Below are 20296 nucleotides of genomic sequence, written 5' to 3' on the forward strand. Positions count from 1 at the left end.
ACCTACTTACAAAGGAAAAACAAATAAAGTAATTTAATTTTTAACAAGCAGAAACGTCTGCGAACGGTGCTATTAAATAACTGTTTGCTGGCTATGGATGAGGACCGATGAGGTCTTGGTAGATCAGGTGGCAGAGCGCTGGAGTATCGATCCAGAGGCCGTGAGTTCAAGTCTCAGCCAAGACAGTAATTTTTCCACTTTTAAATTTAAATGTAATTTAATTTGTTCTTAGAGTAGGTACTCCCGAGGATACCTAAATGATGAAATGCTATAGCTAGCTCTTATACTTTACTATTTTTCGTAACTTTATTTTTGGAAACTAATATACATTATACATCAGACTAAAAACGTTAGTAACTAAACTGTGACTCAGAAATATATCCTCAAAAATTCTGCAGTTGACAGTTAATTTCCAAATGGGTCACTGCAGCTTAAATGTACTTTTATTTTCGAAATGGCTGTCTGCCTGCGTCTGAATTGTATGCTTTTTCATTTATTCAAAACTGGATATATATTCGTGTTAATTAATTTGAACAGTTTAATCATCAATAACAGTCGGTTTGGCTGTCAAAATCACGATGATCGGTTAATAGACTGACAGCCTCCATTGAGATATTTTTATCTACCTATCTAAAAATTTATCCAAATATTTGACAACTTTTAAACACTTATATTTATACTTAGTTATGGCTTATATTTATACTTATTACTTATGATAAAATAGGTATGCACATGAGACAAAATAGAAAGTATCGAAACATTATATGTATGTACTTGTTTAAAGTCGAGGGACTGATATTAGGCTTGTATATGTACGAGTATAATGGAAAGCTCACTTAAGTATATCCTATTATCAGTTTCACATTGTCACCACATGTCATTACAGAAACACTAAGACAAGACTACTAAGAGTCGGTCGAAAATAGACCTTAGTTACATGTAATAAGGATTTTATATTGAAGGTTGGGATGAAAAGCTAGTTATCATAAACCTCACAGCAATTTTTACGACCGTATAATCTGGACTAAGCACCTATCAATCTTTTATCATTCCTCATTATCGTCTCCAGGTACCCAAGTACAAGCTTAACTTAGTTTGGGACTAGGTTGAACTGTGACAGATTGTTGCCAACCATTTATTACTTAGGTGTTTATTTTGAATATTACTCAACATCGAAATATATACTTATGAACAAATAAATGCACACAAATAACAAAAAAAAACTGTATGCTCTTATAACTGTAAATGTTTAAATGTATGTTTTATCCATCTCGTATTAGCGTTACAAAATTAAAAATCATAATGCGTACCTGAGATAAACCAAGTATTAAGTGATAAAATATATTTATGACTGTGAGCAAAAAATGTAAAGACAATGAGATTGTAAGAAATTACATAACAACCAGAAACACTCAATTTAGTTAAGATTATATTGTGTTTATTCTTATACTTATTTTAATCTTTAGAAATATAGTTCCGACAATCAACACTTTATCTTCATCATCGTTTCTAATTTCATAAATCTTTATTTATACTGCCAAACACTATTTATATCATAATTATTTAACTAACTTAATGTAACAACTCTTTTTTTCTGTCTACGTTATTTATTATTATTACCTTTACTAATAGAATTTTATGTGTCTCGTCTGTCGTAAAGTCGTTGTATTTGTCACCTTTATTAATGATTAGCCGTAAAAAGTACCCATTAAATTACTTTATTTAGAACTGGAATCTCGACCAGTTCTAAAATAGGCTCCATAACTCTATCTTCATTAACCACGCTTACAGAACTGCACTTTAAGTGACCATTATATACACTTATACGTATTCTAAAAGTGGTAGCGATATATGATAGTGATTAAATCGTTTAAATTTTTTCGATTTCAATAAAAAATATTAATGAATTTAAACTATGCATACGAGCAACGTCACGCAGTAATTACATTATTGTTACATTACAATTGAAGTACAACTGACTAGTCAAATCAACGTAATAATAATAGATCGATCGGCGTTAATCAAGTTTATATCTAGATATGTATATACGAGTGTACGAGTATATAACAGTAATTTAAATATTTGTGTAAAGTTAGACCAAGAAAAGTCTGCAGCGATTTTGATAGCCCACGCAGTGCAAGTGTTATTTTAAACGTCAAACTATAAAGTTATGACGTATAAGTAACACTTACACTGCGTGGGCTATCAAAATCGCTGCAGACTTTTCTTGGTCTAACTCTATCAGGTTTTTCACATGATTTTATTTTAAAATCATTCGCGCCGGCTATTTGACACTTGACTCAACCACAAAGTCCTTATAAATGACAGCTTCTGTGATCTTAATTTTCCTTTCCGTCTATTTTTAGTTGACGTTCAATAGATTCAATTCCGCTCTGGCTGTCGCTCGCACAATTATGTGATTTACTCGCCTGTGCAAGTGCGTGGCTATTCATAAAACTCAACGAAGGCACCGAATAAGTAAATGGTACTTATTGGATACAGAATGGCACCCACACCCCGCCTCGAATGGACTTGCCTCACCCCGCGGCGGCAGATTGACTAATACAGACAGGTTAGGGAATACAAGCAGGTTAAAAAATGTTATATAAACTACCGACATTTTTATACTAAATATTTACCGATCGCATTATCTACTACAGCCGGCGTATTGTGGATGGCTTTATCCATCTTTATCCACGTGATAAAATAACTGTCACTTTTTAACACCGTGGGATAGAAAGTGACGGACACCGTTTTATCACGCTGTCACGTAGACAAGAACGACCATCATATCCGTACAGATCTCTGTTCGATTAGTAACGTCGGAGACTTCGAAATAGGACCCGTAAATTTCCTGTTTTCAATAACAAAGAACCTTTTTTTTAACCACATTTCCAGCGTGTCCGCCACATTGATCATCAGGTTTTCTTTTATGTAAAAGCTTGGCGTCCGTTTTTTGGTGTCATGTATAATAGTGACATATTATAATTTTGGTACAACTTTTTTTGTGAATGTACGCACTGGCCTGATGAGGCATTTGGTCGTTCATTTACTATAAATTGGCGTTTATTACTCACAGACATTAAGCAATGTTTGATAACATTCTAGTGCGCTTTCCTCGAGTAGGATAGCTGTTTGAAACAGAGATGAAATGTTCTAAGTGTAGCAATATTAGAAAAAGAAAATTCTTACACCTTACAGTCATTTGTTAATTTCAGAAACTGCAACCACATTACTGTTACCATTACATTAATTTAATGAAATATATGTATATATAAAGTAACTGTTCGTTTTTGTATTTTTTCATCCGCTTTATTAATTTTATTCATTGCACGAGAATACGGTAAACAATTGAATATTTTCCGACAGTTGTTAATTTATGCGTGGTGAGGCAGTATTATAGATCATTATTTTGCTTGGAACTTGACAAAGATCAGGAGGGGTTTTTTACAGTAGAGTAGATAGTCTGTAATCAAGTTTGTGCCCGTACGAAGGACACGATATATACTTATTGCGTTATTCTAATTGATATTTGTCATAAAAGAAGGCGTGACGCGGATATTTTTTGGCTGCAAACGATTCAGTTGACGAAATGTCCAGCCGTATCTGACCGCGATAGTACATATGAGTACCTACAAGTTTTTTTATTAGTTTGATGTTTAATCTTCCGAGATAATCTAGAGTTCTTTGTGTCTGTGACTGATGTGACATTCAAGTATGTTATTCCAGTCACTTAGCGCTGCATGGTCAATGAACCAGTTCATATATTATATTATACGTGAGATTCATGAGACGTGAGCAGGACTGATCCTGCACACTCAGTAACTGATATTTGATCGATCACCGTCGTATTTAGTTTTCAAAAGTAACCAGACCTGATGACAGTGATGACATTCAATTTGACACAGAATATCGGTAGTTTAGTATTCTAATTTTAGGGTGACCATGCATGTAGTAAATAAATTAATAACTTTTTTTTCAACACGACTAGAAAATTAACTTTAATCTCACTAATACTGATACGAAACAGTTGCTTATAATTTAAGAAAACGCAGTGTTAGTCCTGCTCACGTCTCCTGAATCATCCCATCATCATGTTAGAAGGTTGATTAAACTTAAGTTTACCCGGGTATTACTAGTATTACCCAAGCCTTTTGGCTAAAGTCCGAAAATTTAAACAACATTCATCTGTATTCGGGGTTTACCCGTACACACCTAGGTCTACCCAACACTGGCTGGGTAATGGTGTAAAAGTTGATTTCATTTTCGGGCTTTACACAAAAGGTTTGGGTAATACTAGGTATACCCAGCTAATCTTAAGTTTACTTAAATTAAGTATACCCATGTACGGGTAATGCCAGAATATTGAGTAAACTTAGGTTTACCCGGGGTTACTTAGTATTCCCCATGCATGCTTTTTGGGTAAAGCCCGAATATGAAATAAAAAATAGTGTTCAGCGTTTACCCGTATTACACACCTAGGACTACCTAACGCTGGCTGGTTAATCTATATCTCTAATTCCCCATTTATTAACTTGAGGCTGCATTAGTCGGCCGATTCTAATCGTCTCTCCTCAAAACTTTGTGTACCCTGGTGCTGCCTTGTCTCACGCAGGCTTGCCCTGGCTTGATGTGATACCAACGTTCTTGTTCACTGGTTCACCAAGAACACGACTCGCCCGCGTAACCAATACACGGTCAGCATGCGCCTTGTTCGATTGTGTGTATATGAGCCCTTTATTCTGTCCATATAGTTTATGCACACCCACCGGAAATATACAATTAAATAGCGAACAGAACACCCACTAACGAAACTAGGGTAAGGTTGTCGTTTATCACAATGGTAGGACGTTCTTGGAGATATATTCGCTTCATAATCAACCAAGTTTATGCTCTGTTCCTTAAAATACCATTGTGCTGCTTATTCAAACCGTCTCCTTGGTGTAGCTTATCCTTTCAAGTGGCATACGTCATTTTTGAGTTGTTGGAATTTCGATTCTGTTTTAATTAATCCATTTTCGAAATCTTTAAATGACGTAAATTGTCCGGGAGCCGGTTCCTGTCACTTCAAGGAGCTTCAAGGGTTATTCTTCGACTGTTAATTGGTTATCACGATATCATTGTGTTTATTCATATTACTCAAACATTAAATCGGTTAGTCGCTGTAGGGCCGTGGTCTTGCCTTGCTTTGGTCTTCAGTTGATACTGTACGTTGCGTAGGTCTTCTTCTTCGTCGTTCCCTCATGACTGCGGATCGTGACCAACAACTATGTCCCTCCATTTATCGCGAACAAGGGCTATGTGGGCTGCCCTCTGCATGGAACCACATGCTTGTTTCATGGAATCCGACCATCTTGCAGGGGTTCTTCCTCTAGCGCGCTTGCCTTCAACTTGCCCCAGTATGATGTCACGTTCGAGGTTGTGGTGCGTGGTGGTGTGTTGCGTAGGTACAGTGTCACAATGTAAGTATGGGAAGAAGAGATGCCTTACAACGGGACTTCGCGAAATAAGTGTTAATTTAAGATTATTTAAAAGTTATCCAAGTTTGGATAACTTCTATTTACCCTGAACCCATTTGCGTTGGCTCTCCGCCCAGCGGTTGTCGCTTCAAGAATATCAGTTTTGTTTTTACAGTTGGGTTTAAGTGACTTTAAAGTGTATCTGTATTTTGTTACTCTTACAATTTAGGTTGCCTATTTTTAATGTCATATTTTCAGGTCCCGGTCCCTTAACCTAATATAACTTCTAATATTTTTTTTCGTCGATAAGAGTCACTTGTGCACCAAAAATGGTGGTGTACAAGTCCAGGGCCAGTTATTGAAAGGAACGTATTTTATGATAAGTTTTACGTTTTTAAATAACGTCTCTCTCACTAAAATGGATGTGTCTTAAATATGCTGCTATAATTGATGATAGTTAAAAAAAGTTACACGAGTATCAAGCTATATCTACTAAAATACATATTTATAGGTTTCATCCAAGCGTTATCTAACGACATTCTCAATTAATCTAATGCGCTATTATTGTAGCTCTAGACTGTGATTGCAATGTGTAATCACGTTATATCATTTTAATCTTAGTTTATGACAGTCAGGTGCCTTTACCGTCTGGGACGATAATTCAGTTTTAAAATAATCATGCCAATTTGATTGAGTTATCTGCGCGTCTCTTTCATGCGATTATTTAAGTACGAGCGGGAAGCATTGAGATTGGAATGAAGTTGGCATAATACATTTGAAATCTGAATATGACTCTGGGATAACGGAATTGGCAGGGCGGTGTAAACAACTTGTCGATACCAAAGTTTCATTATCCCTGGTGATTGCTTTAGCGTTTATACCTCATTTATTATTGACATGGATTTTAACAGGTTACTTGCCGATGCGGTATATGTCTAATATACATCGTTACTTACTTCGACGAGTTCTTCCTATTAGGTTTTAAATTCACTCTACTAGCTGTAATAATTTTTTTACTTTTGTTAACATTTTTATAAATATTTTACCACCTAATACTGAAGTTGGAAATAATTATGTATAACAAACTGTTATTGTAACAGATATTACACACCTAAATTTTCTGCACAATCTAAATGGTAATATGTACATTTAGCCGATATATACTACTTTTAAAATAATTCTTAGGACATAAGTTATATTGACCAAGCTGTCGTATCAGCTTATCACCCGTTATCTTCCCGGTGTAATGTCAGTGCAGGAGATGAGTCGGATTAGATATCGGTCATGTGGACGGTTTGTGTCTGAATCAGGTGATCAGATATTTCGACAAACACTCGTTGATCGGGACAATGAACGCAGTCTTTTGTGTTCGATAAAGTTTTTTAATGGCGCATTTTCTTAGGTGATAATAAGCTTTGTTTTTCAATTTGTACAATTATATAAAGCGTAGGTTTCTACCTACGTTCTTAAGATGACTCCTTTGAAAAGAAAAATCATTATAATATTTTTTATGAAATCTTAGATAATTGTTTGATAATTTTGTAATATTGATGTTTTGTATTTGTTTGCAGGACGTTGTCGAGGCACGTGGGCCTGACTCCGCGGCGGCCGATCCGCGGCGCGCGCGTATCTCCACTACACCGCCCGTCCGCGCTCGCGTCGCACGTCGCTCACTTCCCGTGCTTCCTGTGCTCGTACACCGTCCACTAGTGTCAGTGTAACCAAACTAAAACTAACCTCACCCCCCCCCAGTGAAAACCTCAGTGGTGTTCCTGTGAAGTGCTCGGTAGCCGAGTGAATGCGCGTCTGTTTCGATACCCTCTGCTTTGGATCGTCACAGCGTGTAGCTGCTGACGATGAGCCGAGGGTTGTAGTGCATACTGGTGGAGGAGCTCTTACCGTGGCTCCCACAGTCAACGGCGATAGGCGCGCGTTAAACGAGACTTATAGAGACATCGAACTGAACGGAATAATGGGGACTCCAAGCATGAATTCCGATTCAGAGAATTGTGTCGCGAACGCGACTGTGACAAACGATATGCAGCCTTTAGTTGAAAGGATTAGGGAACTGGAAGCGTTGTTGAAGCAACGCGACCAGGAGATGCTGGAGTTGCGCTCGCAGCTGGACAAGCTGCAGAGCGTATTCCCGTACCAGCAGTACGCTCGCGCCTCCCGCGCGCCCCGCAAGCAGAGGGCCCAGGGTATCTCCGCCGAGCCGCAGACCAGCTCCTCGCTGCAAGACCTGGCGCACCAGACCTTCCCCGTCTATGACAAGAACGAATCGTGAGTACCATTCTTATCAAATTCCTAAATATTTCGTAACGCGTTGACGCAAAATATATGGAATTCTTATGCAGTTTTAAGCTTGTAGTAGTTGTAGTATAAACTATTTTGATCTTGCAGACAATGCGTTGAGTGCTTGATAAATGCATCGAGGATACGCTGCGGGTGCATGTTATTAATAGAGATTAGAATAGGATGAATCATAATTCATAGTTAGTTAATATTGTTTATACTTTGATGCAAACAAATGTTGTTTATGATATCCTAGTCTGCTGTAGAGTTGTAAACGGTTCTAAGTACAGAAATATAACAATGCTTCATAAAATAATTTTCCAGTAATGTTTCCTCGTAGGTAACATGGATATAATGAGTCAAATTTACGTTCAAGAAATGTCATGTTTGTTGTGGATGATTATCACAATTTGTGGGAAGATCATTCTTTGTTCACGAACTGAAAAAACGTGATGGGTTGTTGAATATCACACATCAATTTCAATTGGCACTCTTTTCAGAGCCTTAACTTTGTTTGTTTGTTTGTTGAACTGAAATCCTGCTGTCCATTATGAATGGTAATTGTATAGTCACATGATACCAAAAAAAAAAAAAAATTTACGCTAACCAATCTAACCATGCTACGAAAATCTTGAACTTCGAACAGGATATTTATGTTACCCTTATCAAAGTTCGGGGTACCATGCTATATAAAGTAAACATCTGGCATCTGATAAGTCCAAAATGCTACACGTTAAGTTTTACATGTTCAAGGTCGCTTATCACAATTTCATCAGAAACGTTAAGTAATAAAACTTCTTTTTGAGGACGTTAAAACGCCTTGTTTAATTGAAGACTTATTTTTCGTGCATTTTTTGATAGCATTGTTCCCTATACCTATAAAATAATTCTTAACGCGTATAAAAGAGTTGTAATTCCAAGTTGTAGTGAAAGGTATTCTACGATGTCCTACTGGAAAATTATGGGTAAGAAAACTAACAAACAAAACGTAAACAATTTACCCGCATATAGACATAAACAAGCCTAGAAGGTCATGTAATAGCCAAAAAGAACTAAGCACTCGCTCATTGATAAAATTAGTATTCTCGTCGTGACGGTACTTAACGCGCGATCACCTAACCCTTTAGTCCGTAGCGGCAACATATTTGCCATCATACTAAAACAAAAACGCATCTCTACTATAAGAATTACGGTTCGAAATCGAATGACTAGAAAGGAATGTCAAACGGTTAAAGGGTTAAAACGGATCGTAATAGCATGGGTGATCCTGAATTTCAACCAAGTTTGGCGTTTTTCGTATGCAACGCAGCGACATGCGGGAAGGCTAATTTGGTTAATTTTGTCTGCATCCTTCGATCATGTGATCGCTTGTTTCTAGGCCACGTCAACCAGAACTGACAGGTTATCGGTGGATCTGACGTTCAATTGTTTTGAGTAGTAGGTGTCGATGGAAATCGATAACTAAGTAGAATTTGATTTGACCTTGCAATGGATATTCCAGAAATTACGGAACGTACTCGTAAGCACCAGTATTATTTGGAATAATCCTAATCTAAAACCATTTTTAATCTCAGTCATCAGTAGATACACAACGATTTGGTAGAAAAAAGTGGTGGAGATTTTAAGACCATTGCGAAAATGCACATTTGTACAGGCTTAAATAAATATAACGACTGTTGAGAAACGTCTTCATTCGTAAGGACATTGTAAGAAACCTGTTTAAATCAATGGTGTGTTGAAAAATATTTCTTTCGCTTGATGCAGTGGGACTGCTGCAGTACGTAGACATGCAATGAAATTTAGCCGATAAATATAATTTGCAATTGTAATTAGATCACATGACTATCTTTATTCATTATAATTAAAGATAAAAGTCTTTTGTATAGTGGGTTAATGTTTATTTTCATTTACGTGAGTTATTTTTATTTAAAATTTATGCGATTTTATTACTAGGAAAGAATAATCAGAACCAATTATAGGTATGTATTGTACGTGTTAATGTACTATTTCAAAAACACTAGTTCAAGGAAACTAAGATAACTTTTCTGATAGTACGCATCTCATCTCTTTTGGAGGCTCCAAATGTAAAGTTGTGTAACCGCTCTAGGAAGTATGGTATGGTTATCTCCACGTCACATCAAAACATTCAAATTTATTGACATATACTTGAACTTCGGGATTATAATAATAATACGTCATTATTTAATTAATTGACAAAACACAAATGGGTAGAAACATAATAAAAAACTTATAAATAAAAAAACTGTCCTAGGGGCTATTCATAAATTACGTCATTTCAAATGGGGGGCGGGGGGGTCTGGACATCGGATGATGGTAGCATGACGTAGGAGGAAACGGGGTCATTCGAAGCATGATTTTTGGATGATTTGGGGGGGGGGGAGGGGGAGTCAAAAATCGTCAAAAATAGATGACGTAATTTATGAGCATAAACAATATTATTTGAACATGTTTATGAAATTTCGTGTTCGATTATGAATTAGCTCTTAGGTCTTGAATTGACTAAAGCAATATTTTAAAGCTACTAATAATTTGTATATCTTTGACTAATTGCATTTATTAATCATAGTTGTATAATTGCCATGCAAATTAATATTTACATAGTTAGACTTATCTAGATCATATGTAGGTTTACATCGATTTCAATTATGATAATACATATCATAAACTTGAAGGGGTTCTCTATGTAGGTCTCAGTGTAGATATCAGTTTTATCGTTTATGTTGTTATTAACGGCTACTGTTTAAAAAAGATGAAATTAATTGTATTATTATTAGAAATGAAACACATATCTAGCTGTGTTCCGTAGGTTAGCAATGCAAATTTAATAACAGTTGCTTTTTGTTGAGGGAATTATATTCCGTTATTGATTCAGGTGATTCCAAACCCATGCCAATAACTCGTGGTGGTTCACAAGTGTTTGTGACTTCGAGGGGTAAAAGTGTCTCACACTCAAGAAAATGCATCAAATCGTGTTCCAAAGTCATGGCTAATTCAGAGCCAAAAACAGACACGTGAGTTCAAATTTTGTCTTTCATTTGTCATCATTACATCTATCTTGTTTACTTAACCTCCACATGTATGCTAATTTAGGAACTAGTGAAACAAATGAAGATTACGAATAAAGCCAGAGCTGTGTCCTTCGTCATATCTTTTAAACAAGCCTCTTTCAAAATATCTTATCTAATCTGATAATGTGATAGTACTCGAAATAATTTAATCCATTTACGATTTCTTCAATCATTATTTAGACTAGCGTTGTGATTTTAACATCTTACATTTCGTGTTTATCTTTTGATATAAGTGTATAAAATATTGTTATATAATCTCATTCACAAACGTCATTTTTAATGAAACTTCGTGATATTAAACTGACCTTTGACATGAACTTCTTAAGGATAGCCGATAAGGAGGTAAATTTATCACTTAGTCGTAAGTTTGATACTCCGGCTGAATTTTAACAAGTTGCATAGCTATAACCAATAAATATGGCACTATCGCACTGCTTGGATTTCAGATCGTCGCTCTTGATTCTCGGATTACTATAATTTCTTGGCGTGAGAAATGACGAACACTTTAAAGTTAATTGAAAACGGGGTGGAAATTCAACTGTAAGAACACGCCCAAAAGTAGCATTCAGAGAAATGTCGTTCCAAAATTAACCTTTACGTTTATGTACAGGTAGGTAGCATTAAGGGTATAGTAATTTTTACTCAATTAAAAGGCGCGTTTGTGGTTAATATGTCATCGTTCCCGCGAACTCATACATAAGAACCAGGTCAAGAAGGCGGTAGACCTTGTTTTGTGAAATAAGGTATGGGTGTGCCACAGATTTGCCACAATATTTTTCTTTATTTCCAAACGGATTCAAGAGGGTACGAATCAAAACTGTGTCAAGATATTCAAGAGTGTTATTGTTTGTTTTATTGTTCATGTCGAGAAAGGACATCGGGGTTGAATTGTTGCTAATTGAAACCTAAGGATATCTGCAGTCTGCAGCATAATTCTTTATTGTTCTTTTATTGTTACTAATTGTGTTTAATATCAGTATGATAATTAGTTGGCCTGCTTATGATAGGGCGGTAATTGCGGCGCGGCAATTTTGCATTGACAAATTGGGTTAATTCGTGATATAATGATCCTGTTCCTTGATACCTCTTATTTTCAATAATTTATTAAAGGGAGTCGAGTTGGTGTTTAATATGAAACGATAACTTCAATAGTAGAGTAGTTATATAGATTATCGTTTACATATGTGGGTCCTGTTGAATTTATTAGGCATGTACCTATTATATACATACCTAGGCATTTAACAGTAATATTTTGCTTATATTGTATTACGTAATATTTACTAAATATAAATATTTATAACTTTCTATTTCTCGTACCATGTTTATTCGTTCATACAACCAAAACGGGGGAAAACATGGCTGAGTATAGTGGGTACATTATCTCTTGTCGTGAGGCAAGCAAGGATTAGTCTTTAGGTGCTGTGTAAGTAAGTAATCTTTGCGGATGCGAATCAGTTCGAATGCCAAAACTATTTAAAAATATGTAGGTACATCAGGCGGCTTAGCACGTTTGCGTTTTTATCCCTTGTCACCATGCCTGTCACGTTCTAACAAGTATGTAAGTGCGAAAGGGACGCGCATAGTGATAGTCGATAAAAATGGAACCGTGCTGAGCCCGCAGAAAACGGTATTTTAAGCGACGGTACTCCAGAAGCGGAACTTTAAGTAACCTATTAATCTTACTAGTCTTATTACAGTAGATCGTATACAGTAGTTTTAATAACTCTCCTTAAAAATATAAATAATATAAAAGCTGATATTAGTATTAGTTCTAACATTATTCATGTTGAATCTGTAGAATTACACTCAGAATGTGTGAGGAATAGGGATCAGTTGAAACATCTAAACCAGTTAAAAAATACATCAGAATGCGTCGTGCTCCGGTCCAGAATCATACGAGTAAAATGAAGTTTTAGTAGTAAAGTAAGGCTGTACGAGGGTCGCACTGAAATATTCGGGAATGGGACACTTAGAAATAACATAATAGAAACAGGCATATAATTTATAAAAATGTAACTCTTTATAAAACTTTTAAGGTATATTCCATTTGGTTGTCATTTGTATTTAAGAATTACTGGCAATTTGAAAATTGTATGTCGAACATTATTTGAATTTTTGGCCAAGTGATTTTTCGGATCATATTTTTAAACGGTTTTCAATATTAACCTTTCACAAAATGGATAGTGACAATAAACAGTTGACAAACTTTGTTTCTTTTAATTGTAAATGTCTGAAAAGGTCAATGGAAGGTGTTAGACAACTTTGCAAATTGGCGGATGTCGTTGCGTTGCAAGAGACGTGGTTGACGTCACATGATCTGGGAGTCTTGAACACTGTGGACGGTGATTTTGGTAGTACTGGGACCTCGGCAGTGGACACCTCGACAGGTGTCCTACGTGGAAGGCCTTTCGGAGGGGTTGCTATATTATGGCGAAAATCTACTTTCGACTCAGTAAGTGTTATTAACTGTAATAGTGCGAGAGTGGCGGCTGTGAAAATGACAATAAGTAAGAGGTCAGTGCTATTTTTCAGTGTCTACATGCCAACGAACAGTTTAGAGAATTTACCCGAGTTCACGGAGTGTTTAGGTATAATTAACTCTGTCATAACTGATCAAATTGACACTGAGGCTGTGTACATAATGGGAGATTTTAACGCGCACCCTAAAGAACGGTTTTGTAATGAGATGCTAGCTTTTTGTGAAGACCAAGGTCTACATTGTGTGGATATGGACTTGCTAGGGCATGGCTCTGGGACATTTACTTTTGTGAGCGAAGCACACGGGTCTACTAGATGGCTAGATCACTGTATTACTACCAGCGCGGCCTTAGAGACAGTCAAAAGAGTGTGGATTAAAAATGATGCTATGTGGTCAGATCACTTGCCCTTATTTGTACAGTGTAACTTGTTTAGAGTTAAGTTGAAGTTGAGTCACCCTATTAACAATGACATTAATAGAGTTATTTGGGGCGAAAGAAAACCTGAACAGGTGGAACTCTATCAGAGAATGTGTGATAAAGAGTTGAAGAAAATTGATTTCCCATCTGAACTTACACACTGTGCTGATAGGGTTTGTACTTGTGAAGGTCATAGAAATTTGCTGCGTAATATGTATTGTGATGTCATAGCAATATTGTCAAATGCGGCAAGTGCGTGTTACAGGCAAAGAAAACCGCAGAGAAGAGGTGGGTATATCGCAGGCTGGAACAAATATGTCGCTCGTTATCACAGGGAGGCTCGGCTGCATTTTCTTACCTGGGTCCAAGCTGGGAAACCGACTTGTGGCCCAGTGTATCTCAATATGCGTGAAAGTAGAAAGGTTTTTAAACGCAGGTTAAAATGGTGCCAAGATAGACAGGAACAGCTAAAAATGGATAGTCTAGCTTCTTTGCATGCCAGTAAGGATTTTAAAAACTTTTGGAAACAGACAAACAAGTTAAATGTTAAGCCGGGCCAACCTACTGATATAGAAGGAATAAGTGACTCAAATGATATCGCCAACTTGTTCAAACGATATTTTAGCGTCCAAGCCAACACGCACGGGCAAGGCACTACGGTTCGGGCGGTCAATGCTGAGCTGAGTGTGACCGGTCGTTCTGTCGTATTCACGGCCAAGCAGGTTAAAAAGGCGATACAAGGAATGAAGCGAGGGAAATCACCGGGCTACGACAGCCTCAGCATTGAGCACCTGAAACACGCGGGGGGGCATTTGCCAAGGGTTCTCGCTCTTTTATTTAATTTGTGTTTAGGGCATGGTTTCGTGCCTAGTGAGATGACGAAGACGATTGTAGTCCCCATAATAAAGAACAAAACCGGTGATGTGGCCAGCATTGCTAATTACAGACCTATCTCACTTGCTACCATCCTCGCTAAGGTGTGTGATGCCCTATTAAATGACGTTCTTTTGCGGCACATAAAACTGCATGATGCCCAGTTCGGGTTCCGGGCTGGGTTGTCTACAGAATCAGCAATTTTGTGTCTCAAGGGGACAGTCAATTATTACACAGAGAGGAACTCACCGGTATACGCGTGCTTTCTAGATTTGTCAAAAGCTTTTGATACCGTATTATATAGCAAGCTTTGGGACAAACTGGAGGGCGCGGGTGTACCGGCTGAATGTATATCTATCCTGAGGTACTGGTACGGTCATCAACAGAATCAGGTGAGGTGGGGCTCGGCTTTGTCACACTCATATGGCATGGAATGTGGTGTGAGGCAGGGGGGACTTACGTCTCCTCTGCTTTTCAACCTATATATCAATGACCTCATAGGCGAGCTCAGCAACACTCATACAGGCTGTCACATAGACAATACGTGTGTTAACAATATCAGCTATGCGGATGATATGGTGTTGTTGGGGCCGTCGGTGAGGTCAATCCGAGAACTCGTCGCTATTTGTGAAGCCTATGCGACGGAACACGGGCTCAAATATAACTGTGATAAGAGTGAAGTGCTTGTTTTTAAGAGCGGTAAAATAAAGCCGATGAATGTTCCGCCCATTAAGTTGAACGGCAGCGCACTTCAGGTGGTGACTAAATTTAAATATTTAGGTCATGTAGTCACCGAAGACTTGAAAGATGACAGTGACCTTGAAAGGGAGCGCAGAGCATTGGCAGTCAGGGGTAACATGATTGTTCGCAGATTTGCTCGATGCTCTAAGCCGGTTAAAGTGGCACTTTTTAAGGCATATTGCCAATCTTTTTACGCGAGCAGTCTGTGGGTGACATACACCCGTAAGGCTGCCAATGTTCTGCGCATCCAATACAACAACATTTTCAGGATGCTGATGAAGCTGCCCCGGTTCTGTAGCGCATCTGGTATGTTCGCGGAGGCGCACACGGACGGGTTCCACGCCATCATCCGCAAGAAAGTGGCCTCCTTGCTCAGTCGCGTTCGAAGCAGCAGCAACAGCATCCTGGGACTGTTTGCGTATAGGTTTGACTGCCCCATTTATAACAAATGGAGGCAAACAATGCTGGGGCTTGTGTAAAATATAGATATTAATTTATTTAGTTGTTATTTTAATTGTTATTAGTTTTTACTTTTTTGTATACTAACATAGAATAAGGCATTGTTACTAACAACTTTTATGGGCCACAGGTCTGAAATAAAGGAATATTTAATTTAATTTAATTTAATATGCCCTCAGCGAACAAATAAAAGTTACAATGGGCTTCTGTTATTTTTTTATGAACTAGAGTTCATCGTACGCTCGTTTGCAGTTAAAATTAAATATGAAAGTCACTTTCATTTTATCCCATGGGTGATCTTAAAGAAGCATGTCATTCCAAAGCGACGTCAAAAATTAAAATCGCATTTGTGCTGTTAATTAAAAAGACTGCCAAAAAAGTTGCATATCGGCAGATTTCGACATTCCTAAATATTCATATGACAACAGTAAAAAAATCTTTTATATATATATATATATGTAAAAAAACTTCAATTCCGTTGGCTACTCCACGAATTTCATACAAAACCACTAAGGCCCCAAAATCGCCATACAAAAAGGACTTTGGGATTATGAGCCGTGTGCATTACAGAATGATTACTTTCAAAAGAAAATTTATATGCGTGGTCAGTTTGAGTTTAAGTATGTATTAAAATAAAGATTGACCGTCTAGATGCGACAGTTTTCTCTATTCCCGACATTTTCAGTGCAACCCTCGTATCTACTAATACTAGCAGCCGTATTCAAACAATGAGATACGTCAAATACTAGATATTGAAACAATATGGATCGGATATGCCAGTGTCAAACAAGTGTCAAAAGTGACGTTTCTTCAAACAAAAACTTCACTTTCGACACTTTTTTGACACTGACATATCCAATAAGTACCTACATATTGTTTCAATATCTAGTATTTGACGTATCTCATTGTTCGAATACAGCTGTAAGATTTTCCCCACAAAAGAGGCAAACAAGACAATTATTGACATGTTACAACACGATATACGTACTCATAGGTAAGAAATAACGGCGCGAGTAAGGTTTTGAGTAAGGAATAACGGCGCGATTCGGGAAATGAATTAGAGATTCACTAGATATGAAATAGTAAAGATATGTGACATTCCACGGCAAACATTTTTGTAGTTTCACAGTGCCTTGGTTTTATAATGTAATGCTGTGTTACTTATTTGATCAATAAATAAATAAATAATACCTTATGGCGGCTGGCGCTTACGCTATTATTAACGCCGCTCCAATATTCAGCCAGGGCAATGGTACCTTTTGCCGTGGAACGTCACATATCTTTACTATTTCATATCTAGTGAATCTCTAATTCATTTCCCGAATCGCGCCGTGTGGATCAGTTGAAATACCTGAGCTATTTTAAAACTACATCAGAAAGCGCCTGACCATATATCAGCGGTGCACCGAACCAGTAGCCACCGCGTGGAAGAAATCATAACCAGTTCGGGACGCCTCCCGTCCGCGGATCGCAATTTGTGACGTTATCTATGAAAAGGGACCTTATTGTCAATGGCGCTTACGCCATTAATATCGATGCTCCGCTGTATATACAATGCCGCGCGACGCTGTGCGGCGTAAGCGCCATCGACAATAAGGTCCCTTTTCACAGATAATGCCCCATTTGTGAGATGCGGACTGTAAATATGTTTAGCGTGTTAGTTTTTGCTTAAATTAGCATAGTAAAGGTATTGGTATATTTTTCTTACGTTAGGACCGATTGTTAAATTACAGTTAATTTTAATTAAAATACGCGAAAAGTTTTAAGGTACAGTATTTGTTAAGCGCTGCCATTCAATTATCTTAATCAGCAGGTCTATATTGGCTCACATATAATTTTTCGGTCGTATATTTCTAGTAATACCGTTTTGTGATCATAATATTCATAATAATCATTCGTTATAATCTAGTTTCTCATAAAAAAAGGAAGATGATGATGATTAAAAAATGCGATACTTTGTATTACTGCCGACATTGTCTTCCGAATATTTACTCATAATGTCATCACAGAGTTTATATTTGTATTCATAATGTTGTTTCTTAGAAAACTAGCCAGTGACAAAAATGCTGTACGAAGCCCTCATTACATGAAATCGCTGGATAATACGATGTTAATTGCCCATACATGGCGCTAATTACCTTGATGTACCTATCGTTATTTAACACTTGATATGTTAGGTATGTATAAATTGCTACTAGAGGGCGTTAACTACATGGTTACCAATTACTTACGCCATGTTTAGTGTTTAGAGATGGATCCGATCATTCTCATGCTCGAAAATGTTCCCTAAACTTTTTTTTTCTCTACGGTAATTTAATACATTTTCCTAATATTAGTATTTTAGTTTTAAATGACATTCCATTATTTTCGAAGGCTTTTATTACGCAAATAGCAATTGATATTGTCTGTAACCAATGATAGTTATGCCATTGCTATAAAAAATTATACTCATTTCCAGTTTCTAGGGATGGTAAAAAAATATGTAGTAATATTTCCGGTAACGTAACCATTTTCCAGGTATAACTGAATTTTTTAATGGATAGTTATAATAGAACACTATTTCCTTATTTTACAATACAAGCACGTAAAAAAGCGTTCTTACCGACTGGTAACTAGCAGTGGACTAAAGAGAATCGTTTATTTAGTGCACATCATTACATGTACCTACATCCAATAAATTGATGTTGCGTGAAATCCTAAATATGGAGATTGTAGAAAACGTACTTTATTACATGTACGAGAATATTCACAACTTTCAAGTCCTTTTAGTGCCAGGTCCTAACCTGGCGAAGTGAAGGGCATAACGTCAATGTACACATCGCATGTTTGGCTAACACGAAATTATTTGCTTTAACTCTTTCGGACTTGCGTCACTTGCGTATTTGCGTGGGCGTTATACTCGAATTTTAGGGCCGAGACACTTCAGTCGATTCCTCCAGTATATTACTTGATGATGATGATATCCTGTTATCCCTCATCAGGGACATAGGGCTCTCAGAAGGGATTTCCATTTTTCGCGGTCCGGCGCGGCCTCCTCCAGCTCCGCCCAGCCGAGGCCAACTAATGCTGCCTTTTTTTCCACTGTGCGCCTCCAGGTGGTACGTGGGCGACCTTTCCCTCTTTTTCCGGGAATTTTCCAGGTCCGCCCTTGCTTGGATAGGTGGTTGTTTGGCCTTCGTAAAATATTTCCGCAGTATCTCCTTAGCCTTCTCCTTGGGTTTTGTCCGGTCAATTTCCATAATTTAATATTGGAGATGGTCCGTGGCCAGTACGAGATATTACTTACTAGATTAAAATAATCTGACCACTGACCAGGCTCTCGTCAAGCAATACATACTTTGTATTTTTCTCATACACGCGCAGACATATTGTCAATTTGTCATTATGTTTTGCAAAGCATCAAGTTGCGAGCGCTTCTGCGATGCGAGCTGGCAATGGATGTTCCTACAATATTGCTGGCCCTAAGCCGTTGATCTGGGCATGACGTTCAAGGTGACGTGTCTAAAAGTACTTGGCCGCCAATCCCTAATTTCTGGGCCTAGTTACAATATACTATTACAAGTTGATAATTTCCCTCTTGACGACTTGTTTAGGGCCGTTGGTAGTGACCCTGCTTGCGAACCTGATGCTTTAAATTTGTCATTAGGCTATAGGCTATCTAATTGTGTATATGCACAAATATTTCCACTTTATTTATGCAATCAAGCATGTTTGTTCTATCCTGTCCGATAAATATCTAGTCATGACGTCTTTTCATCGCATTAGCAAACGGTGACATTCTTTAAGCATTTACTCTGCATCATCCATTCCAAGATAAGATCTCTGCATATCTTATTTATCTACCGGATTGAGTCCGAAAAGGCTAGTTTTATGTCTTGGAAACCAGTTGCCATTAATTTTGTCCTTAAGAGCGACAACATTACGTTTAATTAATTACAGGAATCTAAGTCATTACTCTTGGCAACATTATTTGCAGCAAAAAGCTCATACGTTAAGTACGAATACTAACAAGATTTGCAAGATTCTGTTACTTATTACAAGGCATGTAGTACCTATACAATGTACCATACATGGGTCCAATTTAGGGTAGAATAGGGTATTAGGGTCCGTATTATAAATTATAGCGTATACACAGATAATAGTGCTATTGTTTCGCACGTGTGCAGAAAGGCCATCTTTTTTTGATTATAAATTATTAAAGTAACGATTCACTTAAGTAAACTTTCCTCAGTATGTGCTTGACTGTACCTTTTTTTAAATATATAGGTACTAGAAGTAATCATCATACGTCACGAATGAATCAATTCAATAACTGCATTTAAAATAACGATTACGTTTCTAGATATACCAATTATAATGGAAAACTACTTTATAAAGAGGGAATTAGTATTTTTTTTCTTTATTACAATAAGTTTTGAGTTGCCTCTATAGATGGTTTTTAATGTTTTTTTTTTCTCAAATTATGGAAAATCTTTACTTTAGA

At 37.2% G+C, this 20296-nt stretch overlaps 1 protein-coding gene across 1 annotated transcript in view; it reads left to right on the forward strand.

Moving 5' to 3' along the window:
* Positions 1–7173: 7173 nt before the first annotated feature.
* The window catches only part of LOC134797520 (cGMP-dependent protein kinase, isozyme 2 forms cD4/T1/T3A/T3B), a 92596-nt gene continuing 79473 nt past the window's right edge, over positions 7174–20296 (forward strand). Inside the window, exon 1 of the mRNA XM_063769770.1 lies at positions 7174–7742. Coding sequence (XP_063625840.1) covers positions 7258–7742 — 485 coding nt within the window. The 5' untranslated portion in view covers positions 7174–7257. The remainder of the gene's footprint in view (positions 7743–20296) is intronic.

Source organism: Cydia splendana, chromosome 15, assembly GCF_910591565.1.
Source record: "Cydia splendana chromosome 15, ilCydSple1.2, whole genome shotgun sequence".
Classification (NCBI taxonomy): Eukaryota; Metazoa; Arthropoda; class Insecta; order Lepidoptera; family Tortricidae; genus Cydia; species Cydia splendana.